Source organism: Scomber japonicus, chromosome 22 (genome assembly GCF_027409825.1).
Source record: "Scomber japonicus isolate fScoJap1 chromosome 22, fScoJap1.pri, whole genome shotgun sequence".
Lineage (NCBI taxonomy): Eukaryota > Metazoa > Chordata > Actinopteri > Scombriformes > Scombridae > Scomber > Scomber japonicus.
Window position 1 is genome coordinate 10,131,695 of NC_070599.1, and position 18,842 is coordinate 10,150,536.

General features: G+C 40.2%; 1 protein-coding gene across 1 annotated transcript in view; it reads left to right on the forward strand.

Moving 5' to 3' along the window:
- The window catches only part of slc8a4b (solute carrier family 8 member 4b), a 49,205-nt gene that overhangs the window by 19,430 nt on the left and 10,933 nt on the right, over positions 1 to 18,842 (forward strand). The window contains exon 11 of the mRNA XM_053342916.1: positions 17,665 to 17,771. Coding sequence (XP_053198891.1) covers positions 17,665 to 17,771 — 107 coding nt within the window. The remainder of the gene's footprint in view (positions 1 to 17,664; positions 17,772 to 18,842) is intronic.

Below are 18,842 nucleotides of genomic sequence, written 5' to 3' on the forward strand. Positions count from 1 at the left end.
TGCGCTCGCTCGAATACATACAGTACAAGCAGAAGCACACTCTGACTCTTGCCAGTTTATCCCTGTGATCAAAACCCCTGTGGACTGCACACACCCTGTAATCAAGGCTGAGACCTACCATGAGCTGCACCAGGCTGCCGGTCCCCTGCCCTTCCATGCCCATGATTAGAGCCTCAACAGGGAACACAGACACCCGCTTAACCCACCCTCCCTTCCCTTCCCACTTCACTTCCAGCTCCCCATCTGCCCCGGGCCTCCCTATTCCACTAGAGGACCAGCAGCCACCACCCTGCCCCGCTGTGACCACATTAAAGGCCTCAGAGCTGGGTTCACTGACCATAGAGGCCAGGGTAAAGCCTCCAGGGCGAGTCAGCTGGGCTTCCATCTTTTAATTTATGTAACAAGTTTTCCTTCCAGTTTTAAACACTTTCTCAGCAATCTGCATATACATAGCCTCTGTTTCACACCACTGCCCTTGGTTTTAAAGATACTAAATCCCAATTAGCTGAGCACTTGTGTGTTTGTTACTTTATTTCCCCCCACGAAAAGGAAGAACATATGGAAAGTGTTTATTTATTTATTTTTTTAATAGTAAATCAGTTCTTTACTCCTTCTACCATCTGCTATTGAACAAGACTAAGAAAAGTTTCTTCGCTTTGAAAGAACAACAGTGCCTCAAAGCAACGCAACAGACTTCACAATGCATTGGTAGACACTGCAGTGCAGAGGCCGATGAGGGATTTGCATATGGAAGCAAAGAAAGGCTGCAGTAATTTAAACTTTACGAGCACCTGAATACCTAATCTGGGAACTCAATCACTATTCAGTACTTACAGTAATGTTACAAGTTGTTCAGTTCTTTAGGCTCTATTTCTGACAGTTAAAAAAAAGGCTTAATTTTCCTCATCTTTCTTGTCTTTCCTCAGTTTATTATAGACTTAAATAATTTTTTTTTTTTAACACGTCTGATATCTTCCCCTTCACACATCTGATAAATCATGGCAAGGAAAGTCTGTCTGCTGTGTCTTCTCCCTTTTTTTGCTTTGATCATCTTCGCTGAATTACTGTACGCGTGACCTCATATTGCCCAACTATTTACCCTCTGATTGGATGAAATTCAATTAGAGCAGTGACCACTGTTTTTGCATGATTGGATACTGCTCCGATGCCAGTATCAAACTAATGAAGTGCAGAGAGATAATGATGAAGCTGACCCGTGGCAATGATTACCAAACTCAGATTTTACAGCCAAGATGAGAAATTATCTGATCGTAAAAAGTGTTGAATGCAGCAATCCGGAGCAGTCAGATGATAAAGTGCCAAGGAGTAAGTGATAAAGATAGTTTTTTAGGAATTGAAGAATAAAGGGGGTTGGAGTTGAAATAAAATATATCCCTACATCTTGAAAAACAGGCTAATACTGGCTGTAGATGATGATAATGACATTGTTCAATATTTTTTAGGAGATTGGGGTCTTCTGATAATCAGTCAATAAATGGATCAATTACATCCATTTATTTATTTATTTTAAATCTCAAAGACAAATAACAGTAGGACATAAATGTAGTCCTTGTTTCTTATGTAATAATTCAGTATTTTCTCTGTGCAGTACTTCAGGAAGTGCTGGCTGTTGGTTGTGAAAACAGAGATGAGTATTGCATATTCTAAACAAGAAATACTAAACATGAAATTTTCAATATATTTGTAAATTATGTATTGTGTTTGCACATTACAAATAGATGATATTCTTACACAAGAACATCTGCATATTATACAAAAACACCTTTAACAAATACTTGTGCAGGAGAGGCAGGAAGCTAGAAGACCTCTCTCCTAAAAACCTAAGACAAGATAGACAGAAATACATTAAATTAAACATAATGAAAGGCTACTACATCATAAAGAAATAAAGCTAGCCCTCAAGCTCACTGTCCTCATTAATGGGAAAAGATCCAAACCACTTAATCAGGCTCCTTTTGCCCCGGTGGACAATAAGCTGTACCTGTGCCATTATTGTCAGTGAGAATTAAGAGATACAGAGGCAAAAAACCTTGACCAAGATCATTATTTTACATCTCTGATAGTATCAGTTATTACAGTGTTTAAAAATAGAAATATTCATGAATGGAAGGGTGTGAGGGTCAAAAAGACTTTCTGTTGCCTCAAGGCAGTGAACTGCAGTAGAGGGTTGTCAAACTGCTAATATAACTCTCATAGACGCTATAGATCAGTGAGAGCTTACAAAGGATTAGTAGAAAGCCACCAGTGACAAATCCGCGACTTGTTTTGGGTCTCAATCCATAGCTTGAGAAACCTGACTCAGACATTATGAAGACACTTCTGTACAAGAATAATGAGCCAATTCCTGTCTGCACTGGATCAGGGTAATCTGGTACCATACACACACACACACACACACACACACACACACACACACACACACACACACACACACACACACACACACACACACACATACAGATGTACTTAAGTCACTTTTGGGGTATTTACATAGACTTAGATTCATTTCCTGGAGACTTACCCTTACCCTAACCATAACTACTACTTGCCTAAATCTAAGCCATATCCTGACCTTTATCTAATCATAACATCAATCTAACGCTGATCCAAAAAGCAGAATTTTACCAACTGAGGATACGGTTTTTGGCGACACGTCCACAATTGCACATGTAATCAGCTGGTCTTAAGTCTGGTTTTTGACCCTATAGTGATTTAACCCTCACACACACACACACACACACACACACACACACACACACACACACACACACAGTGATGTCAGAGTGATTAAATCACTAATAGCTTGCGGAGGAGACGATGTGACTCACACAAGCTCTCTGTCTCAGCTCACATCTCTCACCCTCCCTCTCGGTACTCTTTCCAATATTCCTCTCCTCTCCATCTGACTCTGTTTAACTCATTGCCCCTTCCTTTTATCATGTCTACCTCTTACTCACTCGATTTATTCTCTTTTTTCTTAATTTATTAGAATCCCCATTCGCACCAGTATAAGCATTGGCTATTCTTCCCGGGGTCCACCACACATACAGTTATACACATTTATACACATTTATACACACTATACCCACATTAACACACAAAACATACCTTATCTCTTCCTTCATCTGCTTCCCACCATCTCCTCCATCATCCTTCACCATCCTAATATCCTGCTCTGCCACAATCTGCCCCTCTTTACACACCGTCCATCTGTCATTCATCCCTCTTTCCTTTTATTAAACTCTCGATTTCTTTTTGCCCTCCACCTCAGCTCCATCCATCTTGCCGCCCGGTCGTCTCTTCTCCTTTATTCTTCCCATCGAAGATATCTTCTGTCTCCCTCTTCATTTTACGGGATGATATATCATCCCTCGCCGTCTTATTGTTCGCCCATCCGTTCCTTCTCACCTCTTCTGCGCTCTCCTTCGCTGCATCGCTCCTTCTCATCGCTTCATCCTTTGCCCTCCATCTTTATCACCATTCACTTTATCATCCCTCTCCTGCCTCCCTCTTTCCTTTAAATTCCCCAGAGTTCCTATTTTTTTCTTTCATGTGCGTGTGTGTGTTGGAAAGAAAGTGGGATTACCTAAATTATACACTTTTTAAAGGTCAGCATAGGCCAGACTTTCAATAGACACACACACACACACACACACACACACACACACACACACACACACACACACACACACACAGACAGACAACAGCATCTTTTATTAGCCGTTATTAGTGTACTCCATGGCTTGTAATTATTGACTTCTTCAGCCTGCTATAAATGAATTGCCAGTAGCTTATACTATAGAGATGACTTTCGGTTTTTAGTGGTCTGTAAATACAAATAAAATGAGGAATAGGAGGTGAAGGGTAAACTTGGAGAGAGCGATTACACATGTGGAGAGGAGAGAAAACATAAACAAACAAAAGAGAAGAGAATGCTTTTAAAAATGTCATGCATGGTGCTCCTGAGAGCGCACAGATTTATCTAAGTGCGTACAGAAATGAGGAGGCTCAGAGGGAAGAAATATTGTAGAGGCAGTAAAAAAGAGAGTGATTCAAAAACAGGGGAGGTGATAGAGTTAAAGACAGGATAGAGGTGACAAGCTGATTGATGGAGGTACAAGCAGGGAGGAAGAAACTACGGCTGAAGCCAATATGGAAGTAGTAGTGGAAGTGCAAAGCCACTGACAGCTGCTGGATGCTGGATGCTGACTCCAAACAAACTCTTATTGAAACAGAGTCAGCTTCTCTCTAGAAATTCTATAGTCATTATGGTCTCAATTGTTCAATTCAGGCCCTCTGATAACTGTGCTGGTGGGTATATTGGAAATGATTTCTCCATTAACGAGATTTGAAGGCTTTCGCGTCTACCCTGTGAGCATTAATTATTAGCTGTGATTGAAAGTTTGCTCACTTCCTGCTCTTCTGGGCCGAGCAGTCATGCAACGCTCAGTGTTGGCAGGAAGCTGGTTTTCAGGATAGAACAGAAACGTAAAATATGGCACCAAGCTAAAGTAGCAACTCTGGGCTTCAAACTGACAAACCAACTTCAATTAGATCATTTATTTTATTAGTACTGTGTAGTGTGAACCCACTGTACACTACCTGCTCAGCACCAAACAGCAACATCAAGTTATTAACTTCCTAAAATCACAGGCATATTTTTTACATCTCTGTTTCTGTGCAGGTTAAACAAGATGCAGTGTGCCAATAATATAGTTTTATTTTTCACTTTGGGGCGAGGCAATAGGTTTTATCCACTGCTTCCATTCTAAGCTAAGATATACAGGATCCAACTCCAGTTCTCTACTTAACACACAGACATGACACTGACATCGATCTTCTCATCTCACTGTCAGAAACAGATAAGTTTATTCCCCAAAAGGGACTAAAAGAACTATTCCTTTAAGAGTGATCTTGTGATAGTTACAGTACAATTTGATATAAAGTAATACAATTTGTGGTTCAGTCACTCTCCTCACTCTAAATTCCCCCTGATGGTCAATGATTAAAAAAAAAACCAAACTCACAACCTCCAGGTTCTAAACACTTATGCCGGTATTGTGAGTGATTGATAAAAGATGGATCGACAGACGGAGGGGACACAGGAGGAGAGTGAAGGTGTCAGAGGAAGATGAATAGGTTCAGGGAGAGGCAGTAAATGAGAGCACAGCACAGAGGGAGAAAGACGGATGAACGGAGTGTGTGTGTGTGTGTGTGTGTGTGTGTGTGTGTGTGGGTAAGGGGGTGAAGCAGAAAGACAGAGAGACAGAGTTTGGGGGGTAAAGGCAGACGGATGAATCGCTGGTAGAAAAGACAAGGGGGAGAGGAAAGGGCAGGTGGAGGTGGGGGAACAGGGAGAATGAGAGCAAATAATGGCTCGAGGGAAAGAAGAAAAACAAATAGGACAGGAGGAACAGACGAAGGAAGAATGAATGGGGAAAATGGCTCATATTTGGTAAGGCCAACTGTTGGCACTCTGGGTGGTGAATAGAGGGATGAGAGGAGGGAGTGAAGGAGGGGAAGGAAAGAGAGAAGTGATCATTTTCCTTTGCCTGGGGCAGAGAGAGTGTGTTTATGTGTTTGAGCCTTTGGCAGGCAGCCGCATTGCTAGGTTGGCAGCGGTTGGCATGGCGATTATATATATCCCACTGCTTAAAGGCCCTCACCTTGAGCCACTAATGCCAGTCAGTCAAACCAAGGTCCCATTACAAGCACACACAGCACTGTGCTTTCACATACCTATATATTTTTGTGAGGACCATCACTGACTGCCTTCATTTTCCAGCTACTAACTTTTTAACAAGCAGCCTTTCACCAGTGGTTGGTTCATCACAAGCTCACACTATGAGGCAAATCCTTTTCACAGCCGCAGAGCTGTATATTGAGTTCTAGCCACGGTGAAGGCTGATCCAACCATGCAAATAGGACAACGACCCCAAGGCCTCTGAACTCTAGAGGCCTTGAAAGCTGCAGGCTTACTGTGTGTCAAATGGTTTGTTCTTATTTGATGAAAAAATTCAGTCCCATGACTCCAATGCATGACAAAATCCATTACAGTCATTGAACATACAAGGCTATACCATGACCTCATGCAAATCAAATGCCATATGCAGTCAAATGGAAATATGCTTATATAATATAACACTTAAAATCTTGCTTGTATGATTGAACTATCATGAAATATGTTTCCTGAATGTCAGATGTCTCTACATGTCTTTATTACAGTATCACATCTCTCTGCTTTCCCCTGCAGCTGTATCACTGTAACTGAAGTAGCTACTTTTAAAAAAGCCTCTCTGTCCATCTCCTGCAGTTAGTTGATTTGGATGATCAAATTACCTCAACTATCAAAACTGTTTGAAATTAAGCTTGCAATACTGGTCCATTAATTTAGAAGAAATCCTAAACTATAGGTGTCCAGTTACACAGTTCAACTATTATAATTCAATCCACACATGCCAACCAATCAGAATTGAAAATATCTGTGGCCACTCTAAGCATAATATTAACCTACAGTACATGATAAAAACCTAAAGGTGGCTACAGTTTATTTCACAATCTTGAGGTCTTGGAAAGACTGATTTTTGTTTGGCCATGTGCAGTCAATGCAGGCTTTAAACATCATATTTTTTATGTGCTTACATATTTTTTATAGGTTAAAATTACAAATCTGGCAGGTGGGGACAAAATCTGTAGCTGGAACCTGTTCAGTTGACTTCCACTGCTTGCAACCAAAGATGATACTTCATCAAAAAGACAAACAAATAAATTGAGAGTGCAGACGAGTGTGCAGAGTTATTTTCAGTTTGTCCTTCTCATAGATGCAACCGATAAATTCACAAGATAGCCAGAGCCAGCTACGATAGCCACTTGGAGTCAGAATACTCCCGTAAACTGCAGCATGTGCACATATAGTGTGACTACTAAACTTCACAGTTAAAGTGAGTGTTATAACTCAAAACAGCTAAAATAGCTAACTACCCTGCAATACTTTTTACTAGTTAGTTTTTGACTAAAAATAACTTAAAAAATTAGCTAAAAAAATTAACTTAATAAACCCTTTTTTTTTGCATATTGTAATAATATTCACTAATTAGACATTATGCACATTAAGCAAAGACAAAAAATCGAATTAATTTAAGATCTCACACAGCCCCATTTTAATCAAATAATCACACAGGAAACCTGAGACCAGCTATGTTTCCAGTGTAAAATAATCTGTAGAGCTGCAGAAAGCACGGGGGAACGAGGGGTTAACAGCTCATTTGCTGTGTGTCCAGGATGTTAACCTGGGCATGGTGTCATTATTAAAATGATGCAGCCATAAAAAACAGAGTAGGAATGGATGGTTCAGTATTAACATATGTCTGTAATAAAAGACTGGAGTAAACTGATACAGAAGGTGGAAAACTGTATGTTATGTGTTACTGTAATTAAATTTATAGCAACATTTTGAATCCAAAAAACAAACAAACAAACATGGATGCAAGTGAAACTGTGTTAGTGTGCTTTAGCGTGTTATGTCACTCCTTCAAACAGCTTGCTTCTCCATGGCAGCCCCCTATTTGACCAGAGCATTAATATATGATGAGAGGCATTAAAACATACATGAGAACAGACGAGATGGGAGAGATACAGAGAGAGGAGGAGGGGGGGGGTGAAAGAAAAAGGGATGACAACAGAAAAAGGAGGAGGAAGGACAAGTGTTTGTCGTTCATTTATCTCTTTTTGTCTGTTTGTGTTCAACGTTTCATCATTTTTCCATTGAGGATAAAGATGCAGAGTGATTAAGGAGAAATTAAGATGAAGTAATGTCTGCTTGTCTGGCAATTTATCTGCGTCTTTGTATCTGTCTCATTTCTCGCCCTTCTCTCCGTCCTTTCAGCTTATTGCAAACGTCCTTTTCTATCTTTCCCACCGTGCATTTTGACTGCTGCATCTTTCTTTTTGGCTTTAATCTCTCCATCTGTTGGTCCCTGTTGACCGATCCATCCTTCATCCCTATATTTATTTTTTGTTTCTTTAATTCTTATTTCTAAATTTCCCCCTTTTTTTCTCATCCCACACTCATTTGCATCCCTCTACCTATGTGTGCATCCATCCATCCATCCATCCATCCATCCATCCATCCATGCAACTCTTCTTGTTTAATGTTTAATTAAACACTGGTAAAAGGGAAGGGAGAGAGCAGAACTGCCAGTCGCAACATTTGACTACATTTTCTGAAACAGAACAGCGGGAGAACAGGGTGGCCATTATGCATCTTCATCACCATAGCGACCCCCTAATGACAGCTTCAAGCTGTAAGTCTGTCAAGTTAAAGAGTCTTGGATTGATGTGATCTACTGTATGCAGCTGTTTACAAGTCCTGGTTTTATACGCTCATTAAAGTCCAAAAATGTGTCCTTAAAAATCCAATTTTCTGATTTATGTCACCAGCAGGCAAACTGTCACAGTTCCTTGTTGATGTGAAAATTGAGAAAATGATGAGAAAAACATCAGAAAACAGAAAAAGATCTTTCTCTCTGATTGTACTGCATCTGCAAAGCCAATTAACTTTTTGTTTTACCAGCACAGAGGTGATTCTGTCTGTGAAGCATCTTAAATATATTGTCACTTTTCACAAACTAACACCCGCCAGAGTCTCATGCCTGAAGGGCTAAAAGAAGCACTGTTCTTATGTATGAATAATAATTACTTTAACAAGCTCGTTGAGGTGACATATCCTCATCTTTTCCTCACATCGTTCCATTTCCCAGGACTGAGCTGTGCCTGGAACGCTTGCTTAGAAAGATGCAAAATGGCCGGTAACACAAGCTGTTACGTAAACTATTACATAAAGTGAAAGTGTTTGGGAAAACCTCTGACCCATGATGAGTGAGCCACATCAGAAAACTCTCAGCTGACTCACACACTCATGCGCTCTCATGAGGTCAGGCCATTTCTTTTTGTGGGAGAACTATGTGCTTCCTCTGTGTCCGATCTCGTTGAATTCTTTCATCATTTTCTGAATGGGTGCAAATTAGGAGGGAGGGAGAGACAGCTGAATGTGTGTGTGTGTGTGTGGGTCTGTGTGTGTGTGGTATGGGGTGATGGCATAACCGTCCATTTCATATGATTGAACTCATGAGCCTCAATTATTCAGTGAAGCCCTCAGTCCTGACAGTGTGAATCAAATTCAGCAAAAGGTGCTAATGAAGTGTACATTGCTGTAAATGTGTTATACTGTAGAGCTGATTCACAAGCATGCACAACGGATACCAATTCATTTCCTTTCCTTCGTTTTTCTTACTTCCTTTCAAATTTAATGATGTCTCCTTCTCTAATTCATCTCTTCCTGTGTCGCATTTCTTCTTCTACTCCCCCTTGTAAAGTGTTAAGTGCAGCCTTGTCCTTGTGAGACCCTCTCCAAGTAACACATCACACACGTAAGAGAGATGGGGGGGTTATGCAAACATTGGCAATTAGGACACATAAAAAGAGAAAAGAGGAGCAGCACTTCTTACTCTTCTACTCAAAATGTAAAGATATCAGAGGAATATATTGTGCAAAATTGTAACAGAAATAACACATTTACAGATTACACCCTCCCATGTAAATCCAATGTAGAGTCGTAGGCTTTCTCCAATGTCTAAACCCATACATGCAAATGAAGCATAGTGAATTTGAATTGAGACGGAGGGCGAGAGCATTGCGGGGGAGATAGATGATGATCAGGGGAGAAATAAAAAGCATCTTCGCGTGCCCTCACATGCAACTGTGCAGACTGTGCAGTACGCCGCTGCCACTCTGCATGCTTGTACATGTATGTGTGTGTCAGCTCCGATCTGATCCGCTCTACTTTTAACCCGGTGGGAGAAGTTGTAGTGCAGGCCCCTCATGTGGGCGCCGTTTGAGATCAAACCTCGTCAGAAGCTTCCTCCCTCCCTCTGAATTGAGCCCAGTCTTTCATCTCTTCTCGTCGGCCTTCCAGTTTCTCACCAAAATCATCCTTCTACATTTCCACCATGGAAGTATCTTCTTTATCTATTTCCTTAAGATGTTGTTTTCTCAACAATCCCTCTCTTTGTTTTTCTAATTACCTTTATTCTCCTCCCTTCCACACCCCCTTCTCTTTTCTCTTTCTACCCTTCCTCCTTCTTTTTATCCCATTCTTCCTTCTTAATCCATGCCGTTTTTGTGCTTCTTCTTATTTCTTCTGCCTCTCTGAGTCTCTTCTTCTGTCTTTTCCTCCTTCATCCTCATCCTTCTCCTACATCCTCTCCTCTTACTCCCAGAGGATAAGAGTAGCTCCTCTGGATTACAGTGCATCATGCAGATTTGTGTGCGCATGTGTGTGTGTGTTTGTGTATGTGTGTGTGTGGTAATGTAGCATTATGGTGCTTTGTGACGTTGCTTAATCCTGCGCAATTTAATGCAGATACCAGAGCATTAGCACGTACGCTTGTGCACGTGTGTGTGTGTGTGCGTACGAGAGCATGCACTGTGTGTATGCTATACTCCATTTCATGTCTTCCTGTGTCCATGGTTTCCATGCCAACCATACATCCTCCATACTGTACCGCCTGTAAGTGTTTCAGAATCTACCACCCCTCCATCCTCTATCATCTCTCTTTTCTGGAGGGAGTAGTTTAGAAAGTATAGAATGGGCTTATGTTCTATCAGCTCTCATTTTTGGGTCTGTAGAGGACTGAAGTTGGATTTACTTCCCCATCAAGGTGATGTGATGGACCACTGACGCCTCAGGTGCAGGAATTGGATTAAAGTTGTTGTAGTTGTTGTGCGATACCAATCACTTGTACATTCTGGTTTGCTGGGGCTTATCTACCGAGCTCACACACCACAAATGTGTCCATAAAAAAAAAATTCAACACAGAACCAGTAAAATAGCAAATAACCACTAACAGAAAATAAGAGTGGGCTTCCAACCTGTAAAGTTACAGCAGTCATTTTTCTGTGACCTAATGCCTGATGTACTGTGAGAGATTGCATTTATTATTTTGTTGTATCAGCTATTTTTTGTTACATAATGATAGGAAATAAACATTTATACCCCCAGTTACAAGCAACCTTTATATGTTCCTTTATCTTAGAGGTATAAAGTGACAAAAACTCTATTTACATGGCAGTTTAATCATGCATTGTAAAGTAATGCTGCCTATCAGTTGAATGATTAACAGTAGTGCATAATCATCTGTCTTTAATTTGACAGAAATGAAATGAAAAAAAGCACTTTTGTACAAGCTTTCAACCACATCATCTCATAGTCTCTCCTCAGCAGATGGGGTTGCTCATTATGGAAAATAACCATAATGTGATTTTCATGTGGCCATATATCAAGTGCAAATCATGACCCAAGCTTAATATTTGATTCCAGCTTAACATCTCTCCTCAAATGTATTTCTTCCCTCTTTAAATGTTCATTGGCGACCTGAATCATTTTGTGGATGGATCTGACTTCTAAACTTTTTGAGCCAAGTATTTCCAAAAGTAGCATAATAGGCAGCTGCTCCCATGTGAACAAACACCAGCTCCAACACTCAGTTCAACTGCTTTTTCCCCCTCACCTTACTCACACACTCATTTTAGCATCTTCTCAGCTTTACCTCTCCTGCATCACAGCCTCTCCTTCCACATTTTCCTCCGTCCCTCTTCAAATCATGTTATGCACCTATCCATCTCTGTCTGCCCACACACACCAGAGATGCAACTTTATTACTCACCACAGCTAGAGACCACTTATCCACGAGTGTGTATGTGGGAGAGACGGGAGAGAGTGTGTGTTTTGTGCGCTTTCTCATTATGCGTTTCGGCGATATCATTAAGAGGGGTAATATCTTTCCCCTTAAGAGCTTTTTATCTCGCTGTCTCTGTTGGCCTGTCTCAAACTGTTTTGTTTGTGTTGCCTCCACTCAGACCAGAAAAGCTGAACACAGGATTTTTTTTTCAATCTGCCTGCTTGTGTTGAAGTGTGTGAGTGTGTGTGTGTGTGTGTGTGTGTGTGTGTGTGTGTGTGTGTGTGTGTGTGTGTGTGTGTGTGTGTGTGTGTGACAAAGAGAGAAAGATTCAGACCAAGTCTTGTCACTTTATTGCATGCAGTTGTGCTCTATGTTTTTACCTTTCTGCTGATAGTCAGTCATTGCTGATAGTTAACATTGATACATTAACATTTTGGTAATTTTAACAGAAAGCCTCCATTCTTAGATTATCAATTAACCAAATAGGTCAAAGTTCAAACAAGCTATTTATGTTGCAGCCTGTAGTTGGAAGTACATTCAATTTATATACAACCTGTATTATCCTTTATTTAAATAGAAGGGAAATGTAATTCGAACTAAAATGCAACTTAATTGCGAGAAAGAGAGATCAGCTGTCATGTTTTAGCTGTGAGTAGCTGCATTTAGCAAGCTTGTAGTTGGAGGTTCAGCTCAGATTGAAACAGCCAATGCTGGCAGATACAAATTGGACAGTGAGAACCAGGCATTTAAAGGCGAGTAGACTGAGAAAATAGGCATTCATACTTATCCGAGGGAAGCACCAAGACCAGACTGCTAATTTTTGCAATTAAGCAGTGGCTATTTATAAGAGAAGTTAAATGTCTGCTACGACACCAAACATCTTAAACCAAACTGCCCCCAGAGCCCAGAAGTAAACACACAAAGAGATTACTGTTCCTGATTCTGAACGTTGCTCATGTGTGTATGACACAGCTTTGTAATGACACTGACTAAAAGTATATGTTTACTGCAGATCTGTATCGCCACTGATACAAATCCATCTTATCGGATCTGTGCATCCCCACACAAAACTGAACCAGCTGATAACAAACTTCCTGCAGAGTAATTGTGGAATCCATGACACAACTAGATTATTTTTAGATTATTTATTGGCATTTCCACCTGTATTTGACAGTCATAGTGAAGTGGTAGACATGGAGCAAAGGTACCTGGCTTGAATCAAATCAGGGACACTGATTATGTGGCATGCACAGTAACCATTCAGCACCTGTCAGCAATTTTAACCACATATACAGTGACAAATTTACACCCCAGCAAACTATCTAATGAAGTCTTATATCAGCGTCACATCTTTTTGTTCCCAAATTTAAAAACTGGGGCATCATTTCAATCTGTCCAACACCTTTCAGTCTGCCTTGAATGATTCTTGGATGTATTTACGCTCTTATGAGATCAAGGCACATTAGATGATTTAGTGTCTGGGTCATTTTCCCCCATTGATGAGGTCACTTTGGGCAGGTGTGAACACAGCAACCTTACTCAAGTTTGGGCCAAAACAACAGTGTACATAGAGGTACTCACTTGAAGAAAGAAAGAACTTAATCCAACCTTCCTGGGATTGTGACACTGGAAATTTTGCAAGTGTACATCTAATCCTTTAATCCTGTGTTGTTGATTTTGTTGTTGCTCTACAGTGCAGTGCTGCTCATTAAAAGACTTGTCAAGATAAATGTCTTCCTCCGCCTCTCCCTTTCCATTAGTCTTAAGGAAGTAGTTCAAGCTACTTTAGGATTTAGGATTGCAGCGGCCTTGTGGCTTGCATTGTTGTTCAACTTCCACATTTTAAACTATAACATTTTTACTGTCTGAGTTTTATTGTGTTGCAGCAGAAAGAGAGATTTAGAGCGTCCACCAAAAGCAGAAACGGTAAAACAGGAGTGTGTGTATAAATCAACCTCACTCAAGAAAATGAGTTGTTTGTTGCAAAGATACACACACACACACACACACACAAAAATATAGAAGGCAGTCTTTCATTGCTGGAAAACAGACATATGCACACACACTCAAGCACAGGGCGTCCAGTGCTTGTAAATCAAAAGTAAAACTGGGGCCAGAGGAAAATGGAAAGAGATGGAGACAGAGATATAAAGGGAGGTCGTGTCCATTAAGTAATGCTACCAGGTCTCAGCTAATCAAATCAAACTGTCACTCAATCATTTACTTTGAAAACAAGTTTAGAGCCACAAATACACACACACACACACACACACACACACACACACACACACACACACACACTGCAGCGACATAAAACTTATCCATAAAATTGATTTACAGTCATCTTGATTCTGTTTGGGGCTTTTCAATCAACAATACCGTTTGTTGACCTTTTTTCCCTCTGTCTCTCAGTCTCTATTTCTGGCAGCACAAGTTCTGTGTTCACTGAACTTGGTTTCTGTGAGTCTGTGTTCTGTGACAGTCTATTGACAGACCGGGGCATTGAGGCTACTGTCTGACAGAGGAACTTCCTGGGGAACAGGTGTCAAAAAGTAACAAGGTAGAAATATAAAGAGAAGGCGAGACGGAGAGAGGGAGAGAGAGAGAGAGAGAGAGAGAGAGAGAGAGAGAGAGAGAGAGAGAGAGAGAGAGAGAGAGAGAGAGAGAGAGAGAGAGAGAGAGAGAGAGAGAGAGAGAGAGAGAAGTAGTAGAAGTAAAGAATGAAGTAGTGTGTTGCATATTCTGTAGAGTAGTAACACCATCCATTCAATAGAAAAAAAGATGCATTACGGGTGAAATATTAAGGAAAGTTAAGAGTGCAAATTCACAATGAAATAGTTCCTCATTCAGTGCTGGGGACTTCATCTGGTAGGAATTATCATTATTGTTGAATCCAAGAGCACATGTTGGCAGCTTCATCAGAAATAAGTGACCACCACAATTTTAAAAAGAAGCTTAAAACTCCATCATTCATTAAAATGTCAGTCTGCCAGTAGCTTGGTCCTCTGCTTTCTTCCAGTGAATTTCTAACTGACGATGTATTATAAGGTATCTATTGTGTTGTTTTTTTGTTATGTCATCTAGTCCCTAGTACTCTGGCATCATTGCTGTTTTAACATCAAGCACCACAATGGAAATATATCTTGGGCTTGTGCCATCCTTTACATTTTTCTAGTTTTGTGAGTGCCCTCATTTCATACTGACACAATAGGCTATTGGAACCCAATATAGAAGAATCTTCTAATTGCTGACTCTCAATTCTCTGGCACAAGCACACAAAAGCATTGCAGATGAACAGTTTTCCCAGCGCTCCCTGTTTGAACTACATAAACGATCATGGAGGGTTTTAAAGGCTCAATCCTTAACAATTAATTCAATTACAGATACAGTATATTCACAAGCATAATTGAAGACTGATACTGGGATTGATTCCAGTCTCCTGTGAGAAACAAATGGTTTAATGAAATAGTAATTTGAGAACAAATAAAAAAACAGTACGAAAGAATTTGGTTGATGTGATTAGAGGCGGTGGGAAAAAATCAGTAAGAGAGGGAAAGAAGTGAAGAGGAGGCTAAAAAAGGATGGACAAGGCATGAGGATAGAGACGGAGAGAGATGGGAGTGGTGCTACAACCAGCACCAACTATGAATAATGAAAGCACTACAGTCAACGTATGTGTGTGTGTGTGTGTGTGTGTTTGTGTGTGTGTGTGTGTGTGCGTGTGTGTGTGTGTGTGTGTGAGTGTGAGTGTGAGTGTTTTCTCTGTGCATTAATTGACTAGATTAGTGCATCCATATGTTTATAAATCCCCCAAGTGTTTACTGGGAACATAATTGTTTGATGTATATCATGGTTATGTACACTGGACTGAATTATGTGTGTGCGTGTGTGTGTGTGTGTGTGTGTGTGTGTGTGTGTGTGTGTGTGTGTGTGTGTGTGTGTATGTATCTCATGTGAAGCATGATTGTACTGTATGTGGGGGTGGCTGGCTGTCTGTTTGTACTAACAGCAATCTACGTCATTAGTATAATGTACAACATGAGTAGCATTAAGGGCTTGTCAGCTGTACGTCTGTGTGTGTGTGTGTGTGTGTGTGTGTGTGTGTGTGTATGTGTGTGTGTGTGTGTGTGTGTGTGTGTGTGTGTGTGTGAACTCAGTGTGTATTGTACTGTAACCCTTCATCTCAGCAGGGTCTATACATTACTCATACACCAAACCTTTATTTTTTTCTTTCTTTCTTTCTTTCTGTCTTTCTTTCTTTCTTTCATCTCCCTCCACCACTGCCATATTTTTGTTCAGTTTATTTTAATGGAAGCAATTTAGTGTGAAAATAACAAGGCATAATAAGGCCAAAAAAGTAGATCCTTCCTCTTCTGCTTCACATCCAACTCAACAATATTTTCATATAGTTTCCAACTGTTGTTGAGCATCGGCCACTCAGGCTGACACACTACTGTAAATAGTCAAATCCAGCCAGTTTTACCCACTGTTGCCGTGACAGCTCACCAATGAAAAACAACACACTTCCACTTCTCCACATCTCCATCACTCCCATCTCGCATCCCTCCTTTCTCCCTCCTGTTCTTCTCTGTTGAACCGAAAAGCCTATTTGCAGCTTCAGAGTCAACATGGCTGATAGTGAAGCATATGATGACACAACCAGGTGGAAGTGAATGCTCTCTCTTCCTCTCGACCTGTCAGATACAGATGGCTAGTGGAGATGAAGATGATATACTCTGAGAAAAACTGATGCTATTTTCATAAAAAACATCAGAAGTGATGAACATGCAATGTGCATTTAGTCACTTCTACTACAAGCACATTTCATTTCAAACTTAAGTATTAGCTGGTGTTTCTTTTGTTCCCCAGTATGTTTGTTCATTTAACATATTTGGATAGTTTGTGGCTCTTATAATAATAATATCATACACATACTCTTGACATCACTTTCTTCCATTAATTCCTGTTTGACTCTACACTGTCTCTGTCCAATTTTTATTGTGTTGTATCTCTTGGTGACACATCCACATCATATTACTTGGGTTCACAAAAAATGTTGTCATTCCTATGTAGCTTATATTACATGCACAAGATGCATTAAATTACATGATGACAAGGAAGTATATACAAAAAGAAAATGCAAACAAACAAAAGTAAATTGCCAATATTACACAGTTTATAGCAGAAACTAGTGTACATGACATGGATACTACTTTTTTTGTTCCATTGTAGGATTTCTTTGATAGACTATATAAAGTAGTTTAAAGTATATAGTCAGAATAGTCAGAATAGTCAGATAAAATGGCAGACAGTGAATGGAGTGCACTATGTAATAAAAAGGGATTTCAGATGTAGTGATCTTAGTCTACTAAAGCACTGCTGCATATGGCTATTTTTGAATATGCCCACTTTTTTATTTTTTCAATTTAGTTGTTAAAGTCCAATTGCTGCATGTGTCCCCTCAAAACTATGTGCGTTGCATTTTGGGTCTCTCCCGTGGGTGCTCCTAATTGAAAATGTCTCAACTGTGGCTGTGCTGCACATTGCATCACTGTCAGCTGGAGAAAAAATGTTCTTAGCTGAAGCCTGAGGGGGAAGTGAGCAGCCTACTGCACTTGCCTGCTGAGCAACTTCAACTCGGGCATCAGTCTTCATCTTTGCATAGCCTCCTCAACATAATTGCGTTCATCTTTTGTTTTTAGTGATACAGATAGTTGTGTGGAAATGAGTACGATGTAGCAGTACTTACATATGCAGCTGTGTGATGGGGTGACACTGAGCTTTAATGGACTTTTTTATGCACACTGTGAACACCCTCTTATTATGATTGAGATCATAAAGCTAAAAAGGTTAATGATGTTAAATACACTCTCAGAGTCTCATCCTTCTCTTCTCTTTTCAACAGGAAGATCATTGAGGTGAAGATTATTGATGACGAAGAGTATGAGAAGAACAAGACCTTCATCATTGAGCTGGGGGAGCCTGTCTTGTTGGAAATAGGACAGAAACATGGTGAGTTTGCCTGCACATCTACTTTGTGTGTTTATGTGTGTGTGTGTGTGTGTGTGTGTGTGTGTGTGTGTGTGTGTGTGTGTGTGTGTGTGGTTGACCACAGAGAATATCAAAAAGCCACAGCAGGGAACAGGGACAAGAAAAGAGTGACAGACAGAGCAGAGTCTTTATTTAACCGCCCCCAGTCTCAGACCTCCTGCACATCTATCACTTTCAAACAGGGTGAGACCTGCATTGATTGTGTGGAGCCCTCTAATCTAAACTGAGGAAACATTTTACTTTTAAACCACTTGGAGAGGAGTTAAGAAGCAGCAGGCTTGCGCTGTGAGGTGTATTGAAATGACAACTTCTTTGTTGCATTGTGTCAGATCACACAGACAGATCAGACAATCAGGAAAACAGGAATAATAATGACTCCCTGATCAGTATTTGGTCCATTTCATTACCAAACACATAGATAGGTTTAACATATGAATAAACAGGCTGAAAACTTCCATATTTGCATGAACACACTGGGGTCATAGTAACAAATATGCCAGTTACTTTAACAGAGAGAAAAGAGCAGACTGAACACAACTTGCAATTGATTCCTGCCTAATGGACAATTTTGATCACGTCCCCCTTCTCTGTGGCAGTTCTGCCCTGTCATTTGACAAAAAGAACTCTGAAATCCATGGATCTAAAACATCTAAGACCTTTAGTGGATTTTTTCAAGAATGTCTGAAGCCTTAGTTTTGAAAACCTCATTAGAGCAGGCTGACTTCTAATCTCTAGCAAGTGACTCAAGGCTAAAGAAACCCAATGCTCAAAGTCAATAAGTAATTTCTGTTGAAATAAATTCCACTGGGCTGAAAGTTTACAAATTAGAAGAAAATAACGTGAAGATATCTGGAATACATTTTCTTCAGCCATTTCACTTATTATAAACATTTTCTAATACTTGACATATTGTGTGTCTCATCTTATGTATCTTGCTCTTTCACACATGTACAGGAATTCATCCCAATATAGAAAAGTTGGACTGCAGCTTATGATCATTTATATTATCAATTAATTTGATCTCACGTTTTG